This window comes from Oncorhynchus kisutch, unplaced genomic scaffold (assembly GCF_002021735.2).
Source record: "Oncorhynchus kisutch isolate 150728-3 unplaced genomic scaffold, Okis_V2 scaffold3973, whole genome shotgun sequence".
NCBI classification, from domain to species: domain Eukaryota; kingdom Metazoa; phylum Chordata; class Actinopteri; order Salmoniformes; family Salmonidae; genus Oncorhynchus; species Oncorhynchus kisutch.
Window position 1 is genome coordinate 59,070 of NW_022265918.1, and position 23,431 is coordinate 82,500.

Genomic DNA, 23,431 nt, shown 5'->3' on the forward strand with positions numbered 1-23,431 from the left:
TAAGAACGTCTGTTAAATGACTAACATGTTAATGTAACTGAGTCTCTGGATAAGAACGTCTGTTAATGACTAACATGTTAATGTAACTGAGTCTCTCTGGATAAGAACGTCTGTTAAATGACTAACATGTTAATGTAACTGAGTCTCTCTGGATAAGAACGTCTGTTAAATGACTAACATGTTAATGTAACTGAGTCTCTCTGGATAAGAACGTCTGTTAAATGACTAACATGTCAATGTAACTGAGTCTCTGGATAAGAACGTCTGTTAAATGACTAACATGTTAATGTAACTGAGTCTCTCTGGATAAGAACATCTGTTAAATGACTAACATGTTAATGTAACTGAGTCTCTCTGGATAAGAACGTCTGTTAAATGACTAACATGTTAATGTAACTGAGTCTCTGGATAAGAACGTCTGTTAAATGACTAACATGTTAATGTAACTGAGTCTCTGGATAAGAACGTCTGTTAAATGACTAACATGTTAATGTAACTGAGTCTCTGGATAAGAACGTCTGTTAAATGACTAACATGTTAATGTAACTGAGTCTCTGGATAAGAACGTCTGTTAAATGACTAACATGTTAATGTAACTGAGTCTCTCTGGAAAAGAACGTCTGTTAAATGACTAACATGTTAATGTAACTGAGTCTCTCTGGATAAGAACGTCTGTTAAATGACTAACATGTTAATGTAACTGAGTCTCTGGATAAGAACGTCTGTTAAATGACTAACATGTTAATGTAACTGAGTCTCTCTGGATAAGAACGTCTGTTAAAATGACTAACATGTTAATGTAACTGAGTCTCTGGATAAGAACGTCTGTTAAATGACTAACATGTTAATGTAACTGAGGTCTCTCTGGATAAGAACGTCTGTTAAATGACTAACATGTTAATGTAACTGAGTCTCTGGATAAGAACGTCTGTTAAATGACTAACATGTTAAATGACTAACATGTTAATGTAACTGAGTCTCTGGATAAGAACGTCTGTTAAATGACTAACATGTTAATGTAACTGAGTCTCTGGATAAGAACGTCTGTTAAATGACTAACATGTTAATGTAACTGAGTCTCTGGATAAGAACGTCTGTTAAATGACGTGTTATTGTAATATCTTACGTGAGGAAGTCCCTGACGTCCTCTACAGTGAGTTCTCCGGTGGTGTCCAGGCTGACGTCAGCCATGCTGAGGGGGGAGTCCAGAGGGGAGAGGGGAGGCGGGGAGGACAGGCCACACTGGGGGTCCTCGGTTAACCCTGGGGGTCAGGGGTTAGTGGTCAGACTGAGGCAATGTGAAAGGGGATTGATTGACAGCCAGCTAGTAACTGTTAGTGTAACAGTATAACTTTAGACTGTCCCCTCGCCCATACCCGGGCGCGAACCAGGGACCCTCTGCACACATCAACAACAGCCACCCACGAAGCATCGTTACCCATCGCTCCACAAAAGCCGCGGCCCTTGCAGAGCAAAGGGGGAACCACTACTTCAAGGTCTCAGAGCAAGTGACGTCACTGATTGAAACGCTATTTAGCGCGGGGGTCCTCGGTTAACCCTCGGTTAACCCTGGGGGTCAGGGGCTAACTAAGCTAGCCGTTTCACATCCGTTACATTAGCAGAAGGACCAATGAGAAGCGTTCCACGTACCTTCAGCCTGGTTCCGGTGAGTTCCGTTGGCCCGGAGAGGTATGGCTGCGTCGTCGCTATGGAGACAGAGAACAGCATCAGAGCAGTAGCTCACTGTGTTGTTGATACTGGGGCGGCGTAGCCTAGTGGTTAGCGCGTTGGACCAGTAACCGCAAAGGTTTCTAGATCAAATCCCAGAGCTGACAAGGTAAAAATCTGTCGTTCTGCCCCTGAACAAGGCAGTTAACCCACTGTTCCTAGGCCGTCATTGAAAATAAGAATTTGTTCTTAACTGACTTGCCTAGTTAAATAAAGGATAAATAAATTAAAATTGAGCATCTTGATCTTAATGAGGAAGCTAAACTGAATGATTTTACAAGGCTAGAGGAGCTTGATGAATGGCAATCAGGGTTTATGAAAGGGCGCCATATATCTAATCATCTGAGGCTGGTGTTAGACTTGGTTGAGTATTGTGATCTATCGGATGACTTCCCTGTTATCTTATTTTGGGGGATTTTCATTAAGCATTTGATATATACAGTAAGTCACAGTTTTATCTTTGATTGTCTTAAGCATTTGAAGTTCGGTCATTTTTGTTGTTGATGCTGTTAGAACTCGGTATAATGGAACAGCTGTATCAAACTGTCATGGAACATCCTCAAGGTTTAACGTTTTACAAAGGAACATGACAAGGTTGTCCAATCTCACCTTTTTTTTGTTGCAAATTTTTGCAGATTTAGGTCTTCAAGGGAGGGGGCTTTAATTGAAAGCTGAGGGGCAATTTTATTTTAACCTTTATTTTAACTAGGCAAGTCAGTTAAGAACAGATTCATATTTTCAATGACGGCCTAGGAACAGTGGGTTAACTGTCTTGTTCAGGGGCAGAACGACAGCTTTTTACCTTGCCAGCTTGGGAATTCGATATCCAGCAACCTTTCGGTTACTAGTCCAACGCTCAAAACACTACCTGCCGCCCCTATCTCCTATTTTTTTTTCTTCGTCTATTGACATTCCCAAATCCACTTGCTGTACCTTAGATTAGCTGTCGTACAACTTCATATGGAAAAACAAGCCACAATATATAAAGAAATGTTATAACCAACAGGGTTTGTGACGGCCGTCTAAATGTCTTAGACTTCAGTCTCTTCAATTAGAAAGTTACAATTATCAAAAGTCAACTGTCTAAAACGGGTTAAAAAAGGTACCTACCCCTATCTCCTATACTTGTACTTTAAAAAATCCTCTTCGCTTCTGGAATACACCTCACTTTGTTTTTCAGCTCAATTAATATTGATATTTTACTTCTACAATGTCCCATCTGATCACTCTTCATAACATTCTGGAGTATATGCAAGTTACCATCATATCGTGGAGGGAAACTTCCTGCGGCTTTTCACAAATCAAATCAAAAGCTTTAATGTGCTTTTCTGTATAAAACTCCAACTCTTCACCTCAAATGTTTTATATGAATGGGTTAGGGAATAAATGGGTTAGGGAATAATGGGGTTAGGGAATAATGGGTTAGGGAATAATGGTTTAGGGAATAAGTGGTTTAGGGAATCAATGGGGTTAGGGAATAATGGTTAGGGAAAGGGTTAGGGAATAAGTTAGGGAATAATGGGTTAGGGAATAATGGGTTAGGGAATAATGGGTTAGGGAATAATGGGTTAGGGAATAATGGGTTAGGGAATAATGGGTTAGGGAATAATGGGTTAGGGAATAATGGGTTAGGGAATAATGGGTTAGGGAATAATGGGTTAGGGAATAATGGGTTAGGGAATAATGGGTTAGGGAATAATGGGTTAGGGAATAATGGGTTAGGGTTAGGGAATAATGGGTTAGGGTTAGGGAATAATGGGTTAGGGTTAGGGAATAATGGGTTAGGGTTAGGGAATAATGGGTTAGGGAATAATGGGTTAGGGAATAATGGGTTAGGGAATAATGGGTTAGGGTTAGGGAATAATGGGTTAGGGTTAGGGAATAATGGGTTAGGGAATAATGGGTTAGGGAATAATGGGTTAGGGAATAATGGGTTAGGGAATAATGGGTTAGGGTTAGGGAATAATGGGTTAGGGAATAATGGGTTAGGGAATAATGGGTTAGGGAATAATGGGTTAGGGAATAATGGGTTAGGGTTAGGGAATAATGGGTTAGGGAATAATGGGTTAGGGTTAGGGAATAATGGGTTAGGGAATAATGGGTTAGGGAATAATGGGTTAGGGTTAGGGAATAATGGGTTAGGGAATAATGGGTTAGGGTTAGGGAATAATGGGTTAGGGAATAATGGGTTAGGGAATAATGGGTTAGGGTTAGGGAATAATGGGTTAGGGAATAATGGGTTAGGGAATAATGGGTTAGGGTTAGGGAATAATGGGTTAGGGTTAGGGAATAATGGGTTAGGGTTAGGGAATAATGGGTTAGGGTTAGGGAATAATGGGTTAGGGAATAATGGGTTAGGGTTAGGGAATAATGGGTTAGGGTTAGGGAATAATGGGTTAGGGAATAATGGGTTAGGGAATAATGGGTTAGGGTTAGGGAATAATGGGTTAGGGAATAATGGGTTAGGGAATAATGGGTTAGGGAATAATGGGTTAGGGAATAATGGGTTAGGGTTAGGGAATAATGGGTTAGGGAATAATGGGTTAGGGAATAATGGGTTAGGGTTAGGGAATAATGGGTTAGGGAATAATGGGTTAGGGTTAGGGAATAATGGGTTAGGGAATAATGGGTTAGGGAATAATGGGTTAGGGAATAATGGGTTAGGGTTAGGGAATAATGGGTTAGGGTTAGGGAATAATGGGTTAGGGAATAATGGGTTAGGGTTAGGGAATAATGGGTTAGGGAATAATGGGTTAGGGAATAATGGGTTAGGGAATAATGGGTTAGGGAATAATGGGTTAGGGAATAATGGGTTAGGGTTAGGGAATAATGGGTTAGGGTTAGGGAATAATGGGTTAGGGAATAATGGGTAAGGGAATAATGGGTTAGGGTTAGGGAATAATGGTTTAGGGTTAGGGAATAATGGTTTAGGGAATAATGGGTTAGGGTTAGGGAATAATGGTTTAGGGAATAATGGGTTAGGGTTAGGGAATAATAGGTTAGGGAATAATGGGTTAGGGAATAATGGGTTAGGGAATAATGGGTTAGGGAATAATGGGTTAGGGAATAATGGGTTAGGGAATAATGGGTTAGGGAATAATGGGTTAGGGAATAATGGGTTAGGGAATAATGGGTTAGGGAATAATGGGTTAGGGAATAATGGGTTAGGGAATAATGGGTTAGGGAATAATGGGTTAGGGTTAGGGAATAATGGGTTAGGGTTAGGGAATAATGGGTTAGGGTTAGGGAATAATGGGTTAGGGTTAGGGAATAATGGGTTAGGGAATAATGGGTTAGGGAATAATGGGTTAGGGAATAATGGGTTAGGGTTAGGGAATAATGGGTTAGGGTTAGGGAATAATGGGTTAGGGAATAATGGGTTAGGGAATAATGGGTTAGGGAATAATGGGTTAGGGAATAATGGGTTAGGGTTAGGGAATAATGGGTTAGGGAATAATGGGTTAGGGAATAATGGGTTAGGGAATAATGGGTTAGGGAATAATGGGTTAGGGTTAGGGAATAATGGGTTAGGAATAATGGGTTAGGGTTAGGGAATAATGGGTTAGGGAATAATGGGTTAGGGAATAATGGGTTAGGGTTAGGGAATAATGGGTTAGGGAATAATGGGTTAGGGTTAGGGAATAATGGGTTAGGGAATAATGGGTTAGGGAATAATGGGTTAGGGTTAGGGAATAATGGGTTAGGGAATAATGGGTTAGGGAATAATGGGTTAGGGTTAGGGAATAATGGGTTAGGGGGAATAATGGGTTAGGGAATATGGTTAGGGTTAGGGAATAATGGGTTAGGGTTAGGGAATAATGGGTTAGGGTTAGGGAATAATGGGTTAGGGAATAATGGGTTAGGGAATAATGGTTAGGGTTAGGGAATAATGGGTTAGGGAATAATGGGTTAGGGAAAATGGGTTAGGGAATAATGGTTAGGGAATAATGGGTTAGGGTTAGGGAATAATGGGTTAGGGAATAATGGGTTAGGGAATAATGGGTTAGGGTTAGGGAATAATGGGTTAGGGAATAATGGGTTAGGGTTAGGGAATAATGGGTTAGGGAATAATGGGTTAGGGAATAATGGGTTAGGGAATAATGGGTTAGGGTTAGGGAATAATGGGTTAGGGAATAATGGGTTAGGGTTAGGGAATAATGGGTTAGGGAATAATGGGTTAGGGTTAGGGAATAATGGGTTAGGGAATAATGGGTTAGGGAATAATGGGTTAGGGAATAATGGGTTAGGGAATAATGGGTTAGGGAATAATGGGTTAGGGTTAGGGAATAATGGGTTAGGGTTAGGGAATAATGGGTTAGGGAATAATGGGTAAGGGAATAATGGGTTAGGGTTAGGGAATAATGGTTTAGGGTTAGGGAATAATGGTTTAGGGAATAATGGGTTAGGGTTAGGGAATAATGGTTTAGGGAATAATGGGTTAGGGTTAGGGAATAATAGGTTAGGGAATAATGGGTTAGGGAATAATGGGTTAGGGAATAATGGGTTAGGGTTAGGGAATAATGGGTTAGGGAATAATGGGTTAGGGAATAATGGGTTAGGGTTAGGGAATAATGGGTTAGGGAATAATGGGTTAGGGTTAGGGAATAATGGGTTAGGGAATAATGGGTTAGGGAATAATGGGTAAGGGAATAATGGGTTAGGGTTAGGGAATAATGGTTTAGGGAATAATGGGTTAGGGTTAGGGAATAATGGGTTAGGGAATAATGGGTTAGGGAATAATGGGTTAGGGAATAATGGGTTAGGGTTAGGGAATAATGGGTAGGGTTAGGGAATAATGGGTTAGGGAATAATGGGTCGATATTAAAATAGAAACAAGATGTTATTTTACCGTAACTGGTTCTTGAAAAACATTGCCCTTGTCAGACAATTAGTTCGTATTAGAAGGAATCTATTTACGCGGAGATAATTTATGGAAAGATACAACTTTTGAGATTTCAAGCAAGGAATATGTTATTAAGCTATACCTAGTGGGATAAAAACTTTACCTCAGGATAATTTGGGAATATCTCCGATTGTACCGACATCCAGGTGAACGGCTTAGGTTTACTAGATAAGAAATTCAACAAATCGTTTATTAAGGGGATATTTTCTACAGGAAAGTCTATTCCCTCTGCGATATTTTGTTGGGCTTCATCGTTTGATGAAAAACGGGCGCCACACAAATTCACGGTGACAAATGAAGATCTCCTTTCAGATGATCCATAGATTCTAAATTCACGGTGACCAATGACGATGTCCTTTCAGATGATCCATAGATTCTAAATTCACGGTGACCAATGACGATGTCCTTTCAGATGATCCATAGATTCTAAATTCACGGTGACCAATGAAGATCTCCTTTCAGATGATCCATAGATTCTAAATTCACGGTGACCAATGAAGATCTCCTTTCAGATGATCCATAGATTCTAAATTCACGGTGACCAATGAAGATCTCCTTTCAGATGATCCATAGATTCTAAATTCACGATGACCAATGAAGATCTCCTTTCAGATGATCCATAGATTCTAAATTCACGGTGACCAATGAAGATCTCCTTTCAGATGATCCATAGATTCTAAATTCACGATGACCAATGAAGATCTCCTTTCAGATGATCCATAGATTCTAAATTCACGATGACCAATGAAGATCTCCTTTCAGATGATCCATAGATTCTAAATTCATGGTGACCAATGACGATGTCCTTTCAGATGATCCATAGATTCTAAATTCACAGTGACCAATGACGATGTCCTTTCAGATGATCCATAGATTCTATCTGTGTATCTGCTTGATTTCTAGATGTTTCAAGTGAATTACATTTATTTTGTGAACTAGAAACTGAATATATTGAACACTTGTAATTGTTTACATAGTGAGGTGTTCTGGATGTAAAACTATATCTTGGCAACAAAATACATACAACCGTTGAAATATCTAAGTTGGACATATTATTTGACTGATTCCACAATTGAACGTCAGTATGTCATAAATCTCGACAATTGATTAAAAACAAATCAATTTTATGAATAAAAAAAGGCAATTTTTAAAAAAATGTATTTTTTAAATCTAATTTGGAAAACAATTTAGAATGATTAAAACGTATGCAAAACAAAAATTAAAAATAAATGTCTTCGCTACATGTCTGTATTTGATATGTTAAATAAATGTCTCCGCTACATGTCTGTATTTGATATGTTAAATAAATGTCTTCGCTACATGTCTGTATTTGATATCATGTAAAATAAATGTCTTCGCTACATGTCTGTATTTGATATGTTAAATAAATGTCTTCGCTACATGTCTGTATTTGATATGTTAAATAAATGTCTTCGCTACATGTCTGTATTTGATATCATGTTAAATAAATGTCTTCGCTACATGTCTGTATTGATATCATGTTAAATAAATGTCTTCGCTACATGTCTGTATTTGATATCATGTTAAATAAATGTCTTCGCTACATGTCTGTATTTGATATCATGTTAAATAAATGTCTTCGCTACATGTCTGTATTTGATATCATGTTAAATAAATGTATTCGCTACATGTCTGTATTTGATATCATGTTAAATAAATGTCTTCGCTACATGTCTGTATTTGATATGTTAAATAAATGTCTTCGCTACATGTCTGTATTTGATATCATGTTAAATAAATGTCTTCGCTACATGTCTGTATTTGATATCATGTTAAATAAATGTCTTCGCTACATGTCCTGTATTTGATATCATGTTAAATAAATGTCTTCGCTACATGTCTGTATTTGATATCATGTTAAATAAATGTCTTCGCTACATGTCTGTATTTGATATGTTAAATAAATGTCTTCGCTACATGTCTGTATTTGATATGTTAATAAATGTCTTCGCTACATGTCTGTATTTGATATCATGTTAAATAAATGTCTTCGCTACATGTCTGTATTTGATATCATGTTAAATAAATGTCTTCGCTACATGTCTGTATTTGATATCATGTTAAATAAATGTCTTCGCTACATGTCTGTATTTGATATCATGTTAAATAAATGTATTCGCTACATGTCTGTATTTGATATCATGTTAAATAAATGTCTTCGCTACATGTCTGTATTTGATATGTTAAATAATGTCTTCGCTACATGTCTGTATTTGATATCATGTTAAATAAATGTCTTCGCTACATGTCTGTATTTGATATCATGTTAAATAAATGTTTCGCTACATGTCTGTATTTGATATGTTAAATAAATGTCTTCGCTACATGTCTGTATTTGATATCATGTTAAATAAATGTCTTCGCATACATGTCTGTATTTGATATCATGTTAAATAAATTGTCTTCGCTACATGTCTGTATTTGATATCATGTTAAATAAATGTCTTCGCTACATGTCTGTATTTGATATCATGTTAAATAAATGTCTTCGCTACATGTCTGTATTTGATATGTTAAATAAATGTCTTCGCTACATGTCTGTATTTGATATCATGTTAAATAAATGTCTTCGCTACATGTCTGTATTTGATATCATGTTAAATAAATGTCTTCGCTACATGTCTGTATTTGATATCATGTTAAATAAATGTCTTTCGCTACATGTCTGTATTTGATATATGTTAAATAAATGTCTTCGCTACATGTCTGTTATTGATATGTTAAATAATGTCTTCGCTACATGTCTGTATTTGATATCATGTTAAATAAATGTCTTCGCTACATGTCTGTATTTGATATCATGTTAAATAAATGTCTTCGCTACATGTCTGTATTTGATATGTTAAATAAATGTCTTCGCTACATGTCTGTATTTGATATATGTTAAATAAATGTCTTCGCTACATGTCTGTATTTGATATGTTAAATAAATGTCTTCGCTACATGTCTGTATTTGATATCATGTTAAATAAATGTCTTCGCTACATGTCTGTATTTGATATGTTAAATAAATGTCTTCGCTACATGTCTGTATTTGATATCATGTTAAATAAATGTCTTCGCTACATGTCTGTATTTGATATGTTAAATAAATGTCTTCGCTACATGTCTGTATTTGATATCATGTAAATAAATGTCTTCGCTACATGTCTGTATTTGATATCATGTTAAATAAATGTCTTCGCTACATGTCTGTATTTGATATCATGTTAAATAAATGTCTTCGCTACATGTCTGTATTTGATATGTTAAATAAATGTCTTCGCCTACATGTCTGTATTTGATATGTTAAATAAATGTCTTCGCTACATGTCTGTATTTGATATGTTAAATAAATGTCTTCGCTACATGTCTGTATTTGATATCATGTTAAATAAATGTCTTCGCTACATGTCTGTATTTGATATCATGTAAAATAAATGTCTTCGCTACATGTCTGTATTTGATATCATGTAAAATAAATGTCTTCGCTACATGTCTGTATTTGATATCATGTAAAATAAATGTCTTCGCTACATGTCTGTATTTGATATGTTAAATAAATGTCTTCGCTACATGTCTGTATTTGATATAATGTTAAATAAATGTCTTCGCTACATGTCTGTATTTGATATCATGTAAAATAAATGTCTTCGCTACATGTCTGTATTTGATATCATGTTAAATAAATGTCTTCGCTACATGTCTGTATTTGATATCATGTAAAATAAATGTCTTCGCTACATGTCTGTATTTGATATGTTAAATAAATGTCTTCGCTACATGTCTGTATTTGATATCATGTAAAATAAATGTCTTCGCTACATGTCTGTATTTGATATCATGTAAAATAAATGTCTTCGCTACATGTCTGTATTTGATATGTTAAATAAATGTCTTCGCTACATGTCTGTATTTGATATGTTAAATAAATGTCTTCGCTACATGTCTGTATTTGATATGTTAAATAAATGTCTTCGCTACATGTCTGTATTTGATATCATGTTAAATAAATGTCTTCGCTACATGTCTGTATTGATATCATGTTAAATAAATGTCTTCGCTACATGTCTGTATTTGATATCATGTTAAATAAATGTCTTCGCTACATGTCTGTATTTGATATGTTAAATAAATGTCTTCGCTACATGTCTGTATTTGATATCATGTTAAATAAATGTCTTCGCTACATGTCTGTATTGATATCATGTTAAATAAATGTCTTCGCTACATGTCTGTATTTGATATCATGTTAAATAAATGTCTTCGCTACATGTCTGTATTTGATATCATGTTAAATAAATGTCTTCGCTACATGTCTGTATTTGATATGTTAAATAAATGTCTTCGCTACATGTCTGTATTTGATATGTTAAATAAATGTCTTCGCTACATGTCTGTATTTGATATCATGTTAAATAAATGTCTTCGCTACATGTCTGTATTTGATATCATGTTAAATAAATGTCTTCGCTACATGTCTGTATTTGATATCATGTTAAATAAATGTCTTCGCTACATGTCTGTATTTGATATCATGTTAAATAAATGTCTTCGCTACATGTCTGTATTTGATATCATGTTAAATAAATGTCTTCGCTACATGTCTGTATTTGATATCATGTTAAATAAATGTCTTCGCTACATGTCTGTATTTGATATCATGTTAAATAAATGTCTTCGCTACATGTCTGTATTTGATATCATGTTAAATAAATGTCTTCGCTACATGTCTGTATTTGATATGTTAAATAAATGTCTTCGCTACATGTCTGTATTTGATATGTTAAATAATGTCTTCGCTACATGTCTGTATTTGATATGTTAAATAAATGTCTTCGCTACATGTCTGTATTTGATATCATGTTAAATAAATGTCTTCGCTACATGTCTGTATTTGATATCATGTTAAATAAATGTCTTCGCTACATGTCTGTATTTGATATCATGTTAAATAAATGTCTTCGCTACATGTCTGTATTTGATATCATGTTAAATAAATGTCTTCGCTACATGTCTGTATTTGATATCATGTTAAATAAATGTCTTCGCTACATGTCTGTATTTGATATCATGTTAAATAAATGTCTTCGCTACATGTCTGTATTTGATATCATGTTAAATAAATGTCTTCGCTACATGTCTGTATTTGATATCATGTTAAATAAATGTCTTCGCTACATGTCTGTATTTGATATCATGTTAAATAAATGTCTTCGCTACATGTCTGTATTTGATATGTTAAATAAATGTCTTCGCTACATGTCTGTATTGATATGTTAAATAAATGTCTTCGCTACATGTCTGTATTTGATATCATGTTAAATAAATGTCTTCGCTACATGTCTGTATTTGATATCATGTTAAATAAATGTCTTCGCTACATGTCTGTATTTGATATCATGTTAAATAAATGTCTTCGCTACATGTCTGTATTTGATATCATGTTAAATAAATGTCTTCGCTACATGTCTGTATTTGATATCATGTTAAATAAATGTCTTCGCTACATGTCTGTATTTGATATCATGTTAAATAAATGTCTTCGCTACATGTCTGTATTTGATATCATGTTAAATAAATGTCTTCGCTACATGTCTGTATTTGATATCATGTTAAATAAATGTCTTCGCTACATGTCTGTATTTGATATCATGTTAAATAAATGTCTTCGCTACATGTCTGTATTTGATATCATGTTAAATAAATGTCTTCGCTACATGTCTGTATTTGATATCATGTTAAATAAATGTCTTCGCTACATGTCTGTATTTGATATCATGTTAAATAAATGTCTTCGCTACATGTCTGTATTTGATATCATGTTAAATAAATGTCTTCGCTACATGTCTGTATTTGATATCATGTTAAATAAATGTCTTCGCTACATGTCTGTATTTGATATCATGTTAAATAAATGTCTTCGCTACATGTCTGTATTTGATATCATGTTAAATAAATGTCTTCGCTACATGTCTGTATTTGATATCATGTTAAATAAATGTCTTCGCTACATGTCTGTATTTGATATCATGTTAAATAAATGTCTTCGCTACATGTCTGTATTTGATATCATGTTAAATAAATGTCTTCGCTACATGTCTGTATTTGATATGTTAATAAATGTCTTCGCTACATGTCTGTATTGATATGTTAAATAAATGTCTTCGCTACATGTCTGTATTTGATATGTTAAATAAATGTCTTCGCTACATGTCTGTATTTGATATGTTAAATAAATGTCTTCGCTACATGTCTGTATTTGATATGTTAAATAAATGTCTTCGCTACATGTCTGTATTTGATATGTTAAATAAATGTCTTCGCTACATGTCTGTATTTGATATGTTAAATAAATGTCTTCGCTACATGTCTGTATTTGATATGTTAAATAAATGTCTTCGCTACATGTCTGTATTTGATATGTTAAATAAATGTCTTCGCTACATGTCTGTATTTGATATGTTAAATAAATGTCTTCGCTACATGTCTGTATTTGATATGTTAAATAAATGTCTTCGCTACATGTCTGTATTTGATATGTTAAATAAATGTCTTCGCTACATGTCTGTATTTGATATGTTAAATAAATGTCTTCGCTACATGTCTGTATTTGATATGTTAAATAAATGTCTTCGCTACATGTCTGTATTTGATATGTTAAATAAATGTCTTCGCTACATGTCTGTATTTGATATGTTAAATAAATGTCTTCGCTACATGTCTGTATTTGATATCATGTTAAATAAATGTCTTCGCTACATGTCTGTATTTGATATCATGTTAAATAAATGTCTTCGCTACATGTCTGTATTTGATATAATGTTAAATAAATGTCTTCGCTACATGTCTGTATTTGATGTGGATTTGTATTACTTATCTTATTATTTTAAAAAGTCCTGTTGGGCGATTAGTTTGGGGAACGAGGTGTGAGGACGGGAGAGGACAGGAGGTGTGAGGACGGGAGAGGACAGGAGGTGTGAGGACGGGAGAGGACAGGAGGTGTGAGGACGGGGAGGACAGGAGGTGTGAGGACGGGAGAGGACAGGAGGTGTGAGGACGGGAGAGGACGGGAGAGGACAGGAGGTGTGAGGACGGGGAGGACAGGAGGTGTGAGGACGGGAGAGGACAGGAGGTGTGAGGACGGGAGAGGACAGGAGGTGTGAGGACGGGAGAGGACAGGAGGTGTGAGGACGGGGAGGACAGGAGGTGTGAGGACGGGGAGGACAGGAGGTGTGAGGACGGGAGAGGACAGGAGGTGTGAGGACGGGAGAGGACAGGAGGTGTGAGGACAGGGAGGACAGGAGGTGTGAGGACGGGGAGGACAGGAGGTGTGAGGACAGGAGGTGTGAGGACGGGGAGGACAGGAGGTGTGAGGACGGGAGAGGACAGGAGGTGTGAGGACGGGAGAGGACAGGAGGTGTGAGGACGGGGAGGACAGGAGGTGTGAGGACGGGGAGGACAGGAGGTGTGAGGACAGGAGGTGTGAGGACGGGAGAGGACAGGAGGTGTGAGGACGGGAGAGGACAGGAGGTGTGAGGACGGGAGAGGACAGGAGGTGTGAGGACGGGAGAGGACAGGAGGTGTGAGGACGGAGAGGACAGGAGGTGTGAGGACAGGAGGTGTGAGGACGAGAGGTGTGAGGACGGGGAGGACAGGCGGTGTGAGGACGGGAGAGGACAGGAGGTGTGAGGACGGAGAGGACAGGAGGTGTGAGGACGGAGAGGACAGGAGGTGTGAGGACAGGAGGTGTGAGGACGAGAGGTGTGAGGACGGGAGAGGACGAGAGGTGTGAGGACGGGAGAGGACAGGAGGTGTGAGGACGGGAGAGGACAGGAGGTGTGAGGACGGGAGAGGACAGCAGGTGTGAGGACGGGATAGGACAGGACGGGGGAGGACAGGACGTGTGAGGATGGGGAGGACAGGAGGTGTGAGTACGGGGAGGACAGGAGGTGTGAGTACGGGGAGGACCGGAGGTGTGAGGACGGGAGAGAACAGGAGGTGTGAGGACAGGAGGTGTGAGGACGGGAGAGGACAGGAGGTGTGAGGACAGGGAGGACAGGAGGTGTGAGGACAGGAGGTGTGAGGGACGGGAGAGGACAGGAGGTGTGAGGACGGGGAGGACAGAAGGTGTGAGGACGAGAGGTATACAGCGTTCCTCACTGAGTTCCCTGAATTCCTATCGGACCTTGTAGTCATAGCAGATAATATTCTAATCTTTGGTGACTTTAATATTCACATGGAAAAGTCCACAGACCCACTCCAAAAGGCTTTCGGAGCCATCATCGACTCAGTGGGTTTTGTCCAACATGTCTCTGGACCCACTCACTGTCACAGTCATACGCTACCTAGTTTTGTCCCATGGAATAAATGTTGTGGATCTTAATGTTTTTCCTCATAATCCTGGACTATCGGACCACCATTTTATTACGTTTGCAATCGCAACAAATAATCTGCTTAGACCCCAACCAAGGAACATCAAAAGTCGTGCTATAAATTCACAGACAACACAAAGATTCCTTGATGTCCTTCCAGATTCCCTCTGTCTACCCAAGGACGCCAGAGGATAGAAATCAGTTAACCACCTAACTGAGGAACTCAATTTAACCTTGTGCAATACCCTAGATACAGTTGCACCCCTAAAAATGTAAAACATTTCTCATAAGAAACTAGCTCCCTGGTACACAGAAAATACCCGAGCTCTGAAGCAAGCTTCCAGAAAATTGGAACAGAAATGGCGCCACACCAAACTGGAAGTCTTCCGACTAGCTTGGAAGGACGGTACCGTGCAGTACCGTAGAGCCCTTACTGCTGCTCGATCATCCTATTTTTCTAACTTAATTGAGGAAAATAAGAACAATCCGAAATTCCTTTTTGATACTGTCGCAAAGCTAATTAAAAAGCAGCATTCCCGAGAGAGGATGGCTTTCACTTTAGCAGTGATAAATTCATGAACTTCTTTGAGGAAAAGATCATGATTATTAGAAAGCAAATTACGGACTCCTCTTTAAATCTGCGTATTCCTTCAAAGCTCAGTTGTCCTGAGTCTGCACAACTCTGCCAGGACCTAGGATCAAGAGAGACGCTCAAGTGTTTTAGTACTATATCTCTTGACATAATGATGAAAATAATCATGGCCTCTAAACCTTCAAGCTGCATACTGGACCCTATTCCAACTAAACTGCTGAAAGAGCTGCTTCCTGTGCTTGGCCCTCCTATGTTGAACATAATAAACGGCTCTCTATCCACCGGATGTGAACCAAACTCACTAAAAGTGGAAGCCTCTCTTGAAAAAGCCAAACCTTGACCCAGAAAATATTTTAAAAACTATCGGCCTATATCGCATCTTTCATTCCTCTCAAAATTTTTTGAAAAGGCTGTTGCGCAGCAACTCACTGCCTTCCTGAAGACAAACAATGTATACGAAATGCTTCAGTCTGGTTTTAGACCCCATCATAGCACTGAGACTGCACTTGTGAAGATGGTAAATTACCTTTTAATGGCATCAGACCGAGGCTCTGCATCTGTCCTCGTGTTCCTAGACCTTAGTGCTGCTTTTGATACCATCGATCACCACATTCTTGGAGAGATTGGAAACCCAAATTGGTCTACACGGACAAGTTCTGGCCTGGTTTAGATCTTATCTGTCGGAAAGATATCAGTTTGTCTCTGTGAATGGTTTGTCCTCTGACAAATCAGCTGTAAATTTCGGTGTTCCTCAAGGTTCCGTTTTAGGACCACTATTGTTTTCACTATATATTTTACCTCTTGGGGATGTCATTCGAAAACATAATGTTAACTTTCACTGCTATGCGGATGACACACAGCTGTACATTTCAATGAAACATGGTGAAGCCACAAAATTGCCCTCGCTAGAAGCATGTGTTTCAGACATAAGGAAGTGGATGGCTGCAAACTTTCTACTTTTAAACTCGGACAAAACAGAGATGCTTGTTCTAGGTCCGAAGAAACAAAGAGATCTTCTGTTGAATCTGACAATTAATCTTGGTGGTTGAACAGTCGTCTCAAATAAAACTGTGAAGGACCTCGGCGTTACTCTGGACCCTGATCTCTCTTTTGAAGAACATATCAAGACCATTTCAAGGACAGCTTTTTTCCATCTACGTAACATTGCAAAAATCTGAAACTTTCTGTCCAAAAATGATGCAGAAAAATAAATCCATGCTTTTGTCACTTCTAGGTTAGACTACTGCAATGTTCTACTTTCCGGCTACCCGGATAAAGCACTAAATAAACTTCAGTTAGTGCTAAATACGGCTGCTAGAACCCTGACTAGAACCAAAAAATGTGATCATATTACTCCAGTGCTAGCCTCTCTACACTGGCTTCCTGTCAAAGCAAGGGCTGATTTCAAGGTTTTTCTGCTAACCTACAAAGCATTACATGGGCTTGCTCCTACCTATCTCTCTGATTCGGTCTCAACCTTTAAGTCTTTACTGAAGACTCATCTCTTCAGTGGGTCATATGATTGAGTGTAGTCTGGCCCAGGAGTGTGAAGGTGAACGGAAAGGCTCTGGAGCAACGAACCGCCCTTGCTGTCTCTGCCTGGCCGGTTCCCCTCTTTCCACTGAGATTCTCTGCCTCTAACCCTATTACGGGGGCTGAGTCACTGGCTTACTGGGGCTCTTTCATACCGTCCCTGGGAGGGGTGCGTCACCTGAGTGGGTTGAGTCACTGATGTGATATTCCTGTCTGGGTTGGCGCCCCCCCCTTGGGTTGTGCCGTGGCGGAGATCTTTGTGGGCTATACTCAGCCTTGCCTCAAGATTGTAAGTTGGTGGTTGAAGATATCCCTCTAGTGGTGTGGGGGCTGTGCTTTGGCAAAGTGGGTGGGGTTATATCCTTCCTGTTTGGCCCTGTCCGGGGGTGTCCTCGGATGGGGCCACAGTGTCTCCTGACCCCTCCTGTGTCAGCCTCTAGTATTTATGCTGCAGTAGTTTATGTGTCTGGGGGCTAGGGTCAGTTTGTTATATCTGGAGTACTTCTCCTGTCCTATTCGGTGTCCTGTGTGAATTTAAGTGTGCTCTCTCTAATTCTCTCATTCTCTCTTTCTTTCTCTCTCTCGGAGGACCTGAGCCCTAGGACCATGCCTCAGGACTACCTGACATGATGACTCCTTGCTGTCCCCAGTCCACCTGGCCGTGCTGCTGCTCCAGTTTCAACTTCCACCTGACTGTGCTGCTGCTCCAGTTTCAACTGTTCTGCCTGTGATTATTATTATTCGACCATGCTGGTCATTTATGAACATTTGAACATCTTGGCCATGTACTGTTATAATCTCCACCCAGCACAGCCAGAAGAGTGTGTGTCTCCAGAGATGTTAGTGTGTAGTGACCTGATGTTAGTGTGTAGTGACCTGGTGTTAGTGTGTAGTGACCTGGTGTTAGTGTGTAGTGACCTGGTGTGTGTCTCCAGAGGTGTTAGTGTGTAGTGACCTGATGTGTGTCTCCAGAGGTCTCTCCAGCTCCACAGTACACAGAGGTTCTGTGATGACTTTAGCTGACAGGGAGAAACGCTGGTACTCTGATGGAGAGATCAGGTAGAACCCTACACACACAGAGAGAGAGAGAGATCAGGTAGAACCCTACACACACAGAGAGAGAGATCAGGTAGAACCCTACACACACAGAGAGAGAGAGATCAGGTAGAACCCTACACACACACAGAGATCAGGTAGAACCCTACACACACACACACACACGGAAACATGCATATCAACAATATTGTTGTGTCTCTGTGTGTGTTCTCACCCTGCCCGTTCCTTGTGAAGACACAGGAAGCGATGCCACTGATGTCCTCTTTACGGATACAGTCATAACGTACCTACAGACAGAGACAGAGGTTAACACACACACACACACACACACTGCAAAACACACACTGCAACACACACACACACTACGTTAAACAGGTACACGCTCCCCCCCCCCCCCCCACCTGTGGCCGTAGGGCAGGTACGTTAAACAGGTACAACCCCCCCCCCCCCCCCTACCTGTGGCCGTAGGGCAGGTACGTTAAACAGGTACACTACACCCCCCCCCCTACCTACCTGTGGCCGTAGGGCAGGTAAGTTAAACAGGTACACCCCCCCACCTGTGGCCGTAGGGCAGGTACGTTAAACAGGTACACCCCCCCCCCCCCTACCTGTGGCCGTAGGGCAGGTACGTCAAACAGGTACACTACACACCCCCCCTACCTACCTGTGGCCGTAGGGCAGGTACGTTAAACAGGTACGTTAAACAGGTACACCCCCCCCCCCCTCCCCTCCTCTCTCCCCTCCCCTCCTACCTGTGGCCGTAGGGCAGGTACGTTAAACAGGTGCAGGTCTCCAAGGTTGGTCAGACAGACCAGACTGGTCTCACTGTAGTCCTCCTGGGCTGTGGAACACACCGTCACCATGGCAACCCTCCGCACACGACAACCCTCATGAGCCGTCAGCTTGAACTTGGTCTTCGCACCGACCTTAGGAAGACTGAACACCTGTCAACACAACACACCTGTCAACACAATACACCTGTCAACACAATACACCTGTCAACACAACACACCTGTCAACACAACACACCTGTCAACACAATACACCTGTCAACACAATACACCTGTCAACACAACATACCTGTCAACACAACATACCTGTCAACACAATACACCTGTCAACACAACAAATCTGTTGTGTTAGTGAGTAGGTGTGTGTGTGTGTGTGTGTTAGTGAGTAGGTGAGTGTGTGTGTGTGTTAGTGAGTAGGTGAGTGTGTGTGTGTGTTAGTGAGTAGGTGTGTGTGTGTGTGTGTGTTAGTGAGTAGGTGTGTGTGTGTGTGTTAGTGAGTAGGTGTGTGTGTGTGTGTGTGTGTGTTAGTGAGTAGGTGTGTGTGTGTGTGTTAGTGAGTAGGTGTGTGTGTGTGTGTTAGTGAGTAGGTGTGTGTGTGTGTGTTAGTGAGTAGGTGTGTGTGTGTGTGTGTGTGTGTGTGTGTGTGTGTGTGTGTGTGTGTGTGTTAGTGAGTAGGTGAGTGTGTGTGTGTTAGTGAGTAGGTGTGTGTGTGTGTGTTAGTGAGTAGGTGTGTGTGTGTGTGTGTGTGTGTTAGTGAGTAGGTGAGTGTGTGTGTTAGTGAGTAGGTGAGTGTGAGTGTGTGTGTGTGTTAGTGAGTAGGTGAGTGTGTGTGTGTGTTAGTGAGTAGGTGAGTGTGTGTGTGTGTTAGTGAGTAGGTGAGTGTGTGTTAGTGAGTAGGTGAGTGTGTGTTAGTGAGTAGGTGAGTGTGTGTGTGTATGTGTTAGTGAGTAGGTGAGTGTGTGTGTGTGTGTGTGTGTGTGTTAGTGAGTGTGTGAGTGTGTGTGTGTGTTAGTGAGTGTGTGAGTGTGTGTGTGTGTTAGTGAGTAGGTGAGTGTGTGTGTGTGTGTGTTAGTGAGTAGGTGTGTGTGTGTGTGTTAGTGAGTAGGTGTGTGTGTGTGTGTGTGTGTGTTAGTGAGTAGGTGTGTGTGTGTGTGTGTGTGTTAGTGAGTAGGTGAGTGTGTGTGTTAGTGAGTAGGTGTGTGTGTGTGTTAGTGAGTAGGTGTGTGTGTGTGTTAGTGAGTAGGTGTGTGTGTGTGTTAGTGAGTAGGTGTGTGTGTGTGTGTTAGTGAGTAGGTGTGTGTGTGTGTTAGTGAGTAGGTGTGTGTGTGTGTTAGTGAGTAGGTGTGTGTGTGTGTTAGTGAGTAGGTGTGTGTGTGTGTTAGTGAGTAGGTGTGTGTGTGTGTTAGTGAGTAGGTGTGTGTGTGTGTTAGTGAGTAGGTGTGTGTGTGTGTGTGTGTTAGTGAGTAGGTGTGTGTGTGTGTGTGTTAGTGAGTAGGTGAGTGTGTGTGTGTGTGTTAGTGAGTAGGTGAGTGTGAGTGTGTGTTAGTGAGTAGGTGAGTGTGAGTGTGTGTTAGTGAGTAGGTGAGTGTGAGTGTGTGTGTGTTAGTGAGTAGGTGTGTGTGTGTGTTAGTGAGTAGGTGAGTGTGTGTGTGTGTGTGTGTGTGTGTGTGTGTGTGTGTGTTAGTGAGTAGGTGAGTGTGTGTGTGTGTGTTAGTGAGTAGGTGTGTGTGTGTGTGTTAGTGAGTAGGTGTGTGTGTGTGTGTGTGTGTGTGTGTGTGTGTGTGTTAGTGAGTAGGTGTGTGTGTGTGTGTGTGTGTGTGTTAGTGAGTAGGTGAGTGTGAGTGTGTGTTAGTGAGTAGGTGAGTGTGAGTGTGTGTTAGTGAGTAGGTGAGTGTGAGTGTGTGTGTGTGTTAGTGAGTGTGTGTGTTAGTGAGTAGGTTGAGTGTGTGTGTGTGTTAGTGAGTAGGTGAGTGTGTGTTAGTGAGTAGGTGAGTGTGTGTGTGTGTTAGTGAGTAGGTGAGTGTGAGTGTGTGTTAGTGAGTGTGTGTGTGTGTGTGTGTGTGTGTGTGTGTGTGTGTGTGTGTGTGTGTGTGTGTGTGTGTTAGTGAGTAGGTGAGTGTGTGTGTGTGTGTGTGTGTGTGTGTTAGTGAGTAGGTGTGTGTGTGTGTGTGTGTGTGTGTGTGTGTTAGTGAGTAGGTGAGTGTGAGTGTGTGTTAGTGAGTAGGTGAGTGTGAGTGTGTGTGTGTGTTAGTGAGTAGGTGAGTGTGTGTGTGTGTTAGTGAGTAGGTGAGTGTGTGTGTGTTAGTGAGTAGGTGAGTGTGTGTGTGTTAGTGAGTAGGTGAGTGTGTGTGTGTTAGTGAGTAGGTGAGTGTGTGTGTGTTAGTGAGTAGGTGAGTGTGTGTGTGTTAGTGAGTAGGTGAGTGTGTGTGTGTTAGTGAGTAGGTGAGTGTGTGTGTGTTAGTGAGTAGGTGAGTGTGTGTGTATGTGTTAGTGAGTAGGTGAGTGTGTGTGTATGTGTTAGTGAGTAGGTGAGTGTGTGTGTGTGTTAGTGAGTAGGTGAGTGTGAGTGTGTGTGTTAGTGAGTAGGTGAGTGTGAGTGTGTGTGTTAGTGAGTAGGTGAGTGTGTGTGTTAGTGAGTAGGTGAGTGTGACTGTGTGTGTGTGTTAGTGAGTAGGTGAGTGTGACTGTGTGTGTGTGTTAGTGAGTGTGTGAGTGTGTGTGTGTGTTAGTGAGTAGGTGAGTGTGTGTGTGTGTTAGTGAGTAGGTGAGTGTGTGTGTGTGTTAGTGAGTAGGTGAGTGTGTGTGTGTGTGTGTTAGTGAGTAGGTGTGTGTGTGTGTGTTAGTGAGTAGGTGTGTGTGTGTGTGTTAGTGAGTAGGTGTGTGTGTGTGTGTGTGTGTGTGTGTTAGTGAGTAGGTGTGTGTGTGTGTGTGTGTGTGTGTGTGTTAGTGAGTAGGTGAGTGTGTGTGTTAGTGAGTAGGTGTGTGTGTGTGTTAGTGAGTAGGTGTGTTAGTGAGTAGGTGAGTGTGTGTGTGTGTGTGTGTGTTAGTGAGTAGGTGAGTGTGTGTGTGTGTGTGTTAGTGAGTAGGTGTGTGTGTGTGTGTGTGTTAGTGAGTAGGTGAGTGTGAGTGTGTGTTAGTGAGTAGGTGTGTGTGTGTGTGTTAGTGAGTAGGTGAGTGTGTGTGTGTGTGTGTGTGTTAGTGAGTAGGTGAGTGTGTGTGTGTGTGTTAGTGAGTAGGTGTGTGTGTGTGTTAGTGAGTGTGTGTGTGTGTGTGTTAGTGAGTAGGTGAGTGTGAGTGTGTGTTAGTGAGTAGGTGTGTTAGTGAGTAGGTGAGTGTGTGTTAGTGAGTAGGTGAGTGTGTGTGTGTTAGTGAGTAGGTGAGTGTGAGTATGTGTTAGTGAGTAGGTGAGTGTGAGTATGTGTTAGTGAGTAGGTGTGTGTGTGTGTGTGTGTGTTAGTGAGTAGGTGAGTGTGAGTGTGTGTTAGTGAGTAGGTGAGTGTGAGTGTGTGTTAGTGAGTAGGTGAGTGTGAGTGTGTGTTAGTGAGTAGGTGAGTGTGAGTGTGTGTGTGTTAGTGAGTAGGTTGAGTGTGTGTGTGTGTTAGTGAGTAGGTGAGTGTGTGTTAGTGAGTAGGTGAGTGTGTGTGTGTGTTAGTGAGTAGGTGAGTGTGTGTGTGTGTTAGTGAGTAGGTGAGTGTGAGTGTGTGTGTGTGTTAGTGAGTGTGTGTGTGTGTGTGTGTGTGTGTTAGTGAGTAGGTGAGTGTGTGTGTGTGTGTTAGTGAGTAGGTGTGTGTGTTAGTGAGTAGGTGAGTGTGTGTGTGTGTGTTAGTGAGTAGGTGTGTGTGTGTGTGTGTGTGTTAGTGAGTAGGTGAGTGTGTGTGTGTGTTAGTGAGTAGGTGTGTGTGTGTGTGTGTGTTAGTGAGTAGGTGTGTGTGTGTGTGTGTGTTAGTGAGTAGGTGTGTGTGTGTGTTAGTGAGTAGGTGTGTGTGTGTGTGTGTGTTAGTGAGTAGGTGAGTGTGAGTGTGTGTGTTAGTGAGTAGGTGAGTGTGAGTGTGTGTGTTAGTGAGTAGGTGAGTGTGAGTGTGTGTTAGTGAGTAGGTGAGTGTGTGTTAGTGAGTAGGTGTGTTAGTGAGTGTGTGTGTGTGTGTGTTAGTGAGTGTGTGTGTGTGTGTGTTAGTGAGTAGGTGAGTGTGTGTTAGTGAGTAGGTGAGTGTGTGTGTGTTAGTGAGTAGGTGAGTGTGAGTGTGTGTTAGTGAGTAGGTGAGTGTGAGTATGTGTTAGTGAGTAGGTGTGTGTGTGTTAGTGAGTAGGTGTGTGTGTGTTAGTGAGTAGGTGAGTGTGTGTGTGTGTGTTAGTGAGTAGGTGAGTGTGTGTGTGTGTGTGTGTGTGTGTGTGTGTGTGTGTGTGTGTGTGTGTGTGTGTGTTAGTGAGTAGGTGAGTGTGTGTGTGTGTGTGT

The 23,431-nt window shown here is 40.7% G+C and overlaps 1 protein-coding gene across 3 annotated transcripts in view; it reads right to left on the minus strand.

Moving 5' to 3' along the window:
* The window catches only part of LOC109887162 (lethal(2) giant larvae protein homolog 1), an 85,815-nt gene that overhangs the window by 5,818 nt on the left and 56,566 nt on the right, over nucleotides 1-23,431 (minus strand). For 2 of the 3 annotated variants that reach the window (XM_031821430.1, XM_031821431.1), the window contains exons 18-22: nucleotides 18,940-19,131; nucleotides 18,402-18,474; nucleotides 18,087-18,198; nucleotides 1,651-1,706; nucleotides 1,127-1,262 (exon numbers count right to left, since the gene is read on the minus strand). In XM_031821430.1, the coding sequence (XP_031677290.1) occupies nucleotides 1,127-1,262; nucleotides 1,651-1,706; nucleotides 18,087-18,198; nucleotides 18,402-18,474; nucleotides 18,940-19,131 (569 nt within the window). The remainder of the gene's footprint in view (nucleotides 1-1,126; nucleotides 1,263-1,650; nucleotides 1,707-18,086; nucleotides 18,199-18,401; nucleotides 18,475-18,939; nucleotides 19,132-23,431) is intronic. The other variant, XR_004209458.1, reaches the window with a different exon arrangement.